The sequence below is a fragment of the Nanorana parkeri genome, unplaced genomic scaffold (genome assembly GCF_000935625.1).
Source record: "Nanorana parkeri isolate BGI_ZX_2015 unplaced genomic scaffold, ASM93562v1 scaffold483, whole genome shotgun sequence".
Lineage (NCBI taxonomy): Eukaryota > Metazoa > Chordata > Amphibia > Anura > Dicroglossidae > Nanorana > Nanorana parkeri.
Window position 1 is genome coordinate 423,495 of NW_017306751.1, and position 4,403 is coordinate 427,897.

At 39.6% G+C, this 4,403-nt stretch overlaps 1 protein-coding gene across 1 annotated transcript in view; it reads left to right on the forward strand.

The window, feature by feature from the left end:
* Window positions 1-4,403, forward strand: part of DOPEY1 (dopey family member 1) — an 80,907-nt gene that overhangs the window by 15,143 nt on the left and 61,361 nt on the right. The window contains exons 5-6 of the mRNA XM_018560868.1: window positions 1-142; window positions 2,009-2,107. The exon at window positions 1-142 is cut by the window's left edge and continues 37 nt beyond it. Of these exons, the coding sequence (XP_018416370.1) occupies window positions 1-142; window positions 2,009-2,107 (241 nt within the window). The remainder of the gene's footprint in view (window positions 143-2,008; window positions 2,108-4,403) is intronic.

The following is a 4,403-nucleotide window of genomic DNA, read 5'->3' on the forward strand; positions in this document are numbered from 1 at the left end:
TTTCTACAGTGCCCTTTGGGGCAGTCTCCTCACCAGCCCTGCTGTGCGCCTTCCTGGCATCACCTATGTCTTATCACATCTGAATCGGAAGCTGTCAATGGAAGACCAGCTGTACATCATAGGAAGTGACATTGAGTTAATGGTACTGTTATATTAAGCACTTCTATTGTTTTGTTAAAAAAAAAGAAGAAATTGCCTAAAGGGGCACTATTGCCTTCTCCTTCCAGGGTACAGTGGCAATGTCTTTGCAGTAGTAACCTCCTGATCACAGTATATTGAACTTACAAGCAATGTCTTGCCAATCCTTCCTCCTTCACAGCTGACACTGAAATTACCTGGTATTGGCATGGGATGGGGGGCTCTTTGCAGAGATGTTGTTACTTTGCCCTTCATAGGAAAGTTGACAGTGTCGTATGTGCCACCCTCAGCACCCACATAGTTTTCTTGCCATGTGATAAAAAACATTACTTTAATAATAGATAAAAACAAATAAACAATAGATATACACCTGTTACAAAATAAGTATTTTGGCTGTTATTGTTGACCTCTCCTTTTTGCTAGTTCCCTTGCTGTCATGCTAATCTCATGGCTCCAAAACGTTTTTTTGTGTTATTGACCCAGAGCAAGTGAAGAGATGAGGAATTCTGGCACTTTTTTTACAACAAGCTTATTCTGGGTCAGTGATTCAAAAGTATTGAAGGCTGACAAAGCCAGGCAACTGTCATTTTCAGAAGATGGCCATCAATGTCACCTAAGAAGGTGTTCTTGTATTACCACCTCGTAGGCTCATTTCCCCACTTTCCTCAGTAGACACCATATTGAAACTCATAGTTATCGCTGCCTAAAGCTAGCAGTATAATAAGCAGCTATAACCTGTGCCATGATCATACATTTAGGTGAACAGACTGAATAGCTTAAAAATAAATAAAATAACATGCCTGAGTTAAATATCTTATGGTTCTGGTGCTGTAAATCTATTTACAAATTGGGGGGAAAAACAGGCAACACGCACAGTAATGAAATTACCACACGCATTCTGCTTGTGTGAATTGAGCTTATCATTTTTTTTTATAAACTATTATGCTTTTATAACATATTGTTATCTTCTAGTTAATGGAGTCCTGGGGGGGTGTGGAAGTTTCTGCTTACAAATGAATGAGTCTTGTGATTCTTAATTGCCTTCTCTCTATACTGTCACATGACTTTTATGTATGTATAGGGTATAAAGGTTATCTGAGGAATTTCTGGCTTTGTCTTGGTTTTCCAAGTTCAAAGGTTTATGTTTGCTTTATATTGCTAATGTTGTTTTATCCATTTACAGTGTTAGTAGTTGCTGTACTAAAAACAATACATGCTGTAGTAATAGGTCATCTCATGCATGCTTTTAAAGGGCCTGTGTTGATGGGATTTTGTTTACGTCACCACTGCTTTTCTCCCCATACAAGTCAATGGGGACCCAAAAGCAACATGTAGTAGTTTGCAGCTTAGAAGGCGTTCAGCTGCAGGTCAGAAGGAGCTCAATTGGAGGTCGAAAGGACCTGTCAATGATCTCAACAGTGTCTTAAACTGAACTCAAATGCAGTTGTGACACCTTTATTCAAATAAAGCAGTAATTACAAATTTGTTGAGAAGGTCAGGAAGGGAGGAGAAATGGCTTCAATGGAGAGAGAGACAACAACTGCCCCATTGAAGGAAGTCGGTATAACCTAACAAAGATTCTAAACTTTTCCCTTTCTTTCCAAAACTAAAAAAACAAGTTTTGCTTGAAGAGACAACAATGTATTGCAACATGGAAATCAGTCTCCCTGTGCGATACGTGATAAATGCACATACACAAAACTACTGCACAATTATTCTTTTCTTATGCGCCAATTTTTTCCCCATGTATGGCCACCTCATAAATCTATTGTTCCTTATAGTCAAACAAATGTTTTAATGTACAATGCTGTATAATAACTTTGGTGTTTTTTCGGTCTTCCTTTTATATATGTTATTTTTTCTGTTTTAGGTGGAAGCTGTAAGCACATCTGTTCAGGACTCCAGTGTGCTCGTTCAGAGGAGCACGTTAGATCTTATCTTGTTTTGCTTCCCCTTCCATATGAGCCAGGTACTGGTGGCAAAGTTTTTTGTTTTTGATATCCTTTGTCAAGTGTTTGCCTTTAAAAAACTACCTATATATATATATATGAAATATTTTTACAAATTATAAAAAAAAACCTCTCAATTTAAAATAATTGATTAATGAAGAACTGAGCAAAAGTGGAAACAGTTCCTTAGCACTAGTCATGACCCATGGTTTATGTGGTACAAACCACAAACAATTCTTGGTGGAAACTGATATCTTATAAGCTCCTGTGGAAAGCAACTCCAGCTTTGCCTCTGCTTTTATTTTTAAAAAAAGTGTGATATTATTATTATGGTAAACAAATTAGGAGCCATTTTAAGGATTCATTGATCAAGTATATCATCTGATAGCAATAGAAAAGATTCCAGATGGTTCGGCACTAGCTGTAATTATTTAGTTGCTTTGTTGGCTAGATGCCTTCTTGGATGTTTCTTGTCTATCATATTTTATTTTACTGGTCTATATGTGGCTCATAAAGGGGAGGAAGGGGGGACAGCATGCCAAGCAAGATATCCCCTTGCATGATTACAAACGATCAGGGCTGGACAAATCCCCGGAGCCCTCTGATGTGTTACGTTACTTAATGGAACCTTGTACTGAGAAGCATAAGCAGGCGCTAATCTATCCTTCTGAAAATGCTACTTGCCAGATTGTCATTAAGGTGGCCATGTAGCTTCATTACTTTGATTACCTTATCCTGGAACACATTTGTATCATTGGGCTGGACAAATCGCAGGATCCAGGTCTAGCCATGCTCCTTACAAATTACATCTGGCACCTAACATTTAGGGTTTTCTACTGTTGTCAATGGAGCTGGCTCTTTAAAAAAATGAATTGAAAAAACTGGCTTCTGAATTCAAAATTAATTTGTTCTCCGCTGCAAACTATAGATTTTCATGGGAGATTCCAAAGCATTTCTGACTTTTTAGCAATAAAACTATTAAATATCTATTTATTTATATCTTCACTTGTCTAGTATGCCTTAAAGCAGCAGAAACCTCCCAGGGGCTTTCAATGTCCAACCACGTCACGGGGCCCCTGTTGAAGTGTTTCTTCTTTACATCCCACTAGATAATTGAGCTACTCATCCTATTTTTGAATTTTCGCTATACAACACTATAATGAGAACTAATTTCTGATAGTGTTTCTCAAAACCTTGCAGGCATTACACATCTATCATGACCATAAGTATTCTGTAATTTTTTGCCCTGGTAACGCAAAGCTATTTCAGTCTCTCTCGAGCTTTTCTCCATGTTACGTGTCCGGGAAAGCTTTGCTGTATTCATCCTGTTTACTACCTATTAGCATTTCTCTCTCACAAATCTGTTGTGTTGGAAAGCTCTCTGATCTTGTTAACAACCTCTCTCTGCCATATGTCTCTGAGTAGACATTTTCCCTTTAGAACAAACTATACACATTTCTATGAAGCCCACTATTTTTGTGTTTGCTGTGTTAAGCATGCCAGCAGTATATTATCTATTTCTCAGTGCATAATACTGTTTTAATTTCAAAAATATTTTATCTCTGCATATTAAGATGCTCCCAGAGATGTAAAGTAAGTGCAGAGGTTAGCATAGAGGATATATACAACTGAATTTGTTTACGGGCACATTGAAAACAATTCTCTGTGTCCCAGAGAAACACTGCCCTGCAATATCATTCCTCCTTACCCATCAGGATACCTTACCTCACGCTGTCTTCCCTACCTACCCTACCTACCCATAAGCACACCTCACCTCACGCTGTCTTCCCTCCCTACCCATCAGGACACCTCATCTCGCTATGTCATCCCCCCCTACCCATCAGGACACCTCATGTCACGCTGTCATCCCTCTCTACCCATCAGGACACCTTAGTTCCTGCTGGCATCCTTCCCTACACATCAGGACACTTCACTTCACACTGTCATCCCCCCCACCCATCAGGACACCTCACCTTGCGATGGCATCTGGCACCTAACATTCTGGATTTTCTACTGTTGTCAACAGGACACCTCACTGCACGCTGTCATCCCTCCCTCCCCATCAGGACACCTCACTTCACACTGTCATCCCTCCCTACACATCAGGACACTTCATCTTGCACTGTCATCTGGCACCTAACATTCAGAGTTTTCTACTGTTGTCAATGGAGCTGGCTCTTTAAAAAAATTGAATTGAAAAAACTGGCTTCTGAATTCAAAATGAATTTGTTCTCCGCTGCAAACTATAGATTGTCCTGCTGGCATCCTTCCCTACCCATCAGGACACCTCACTTCACACTGTCACCCCCCCCCCAA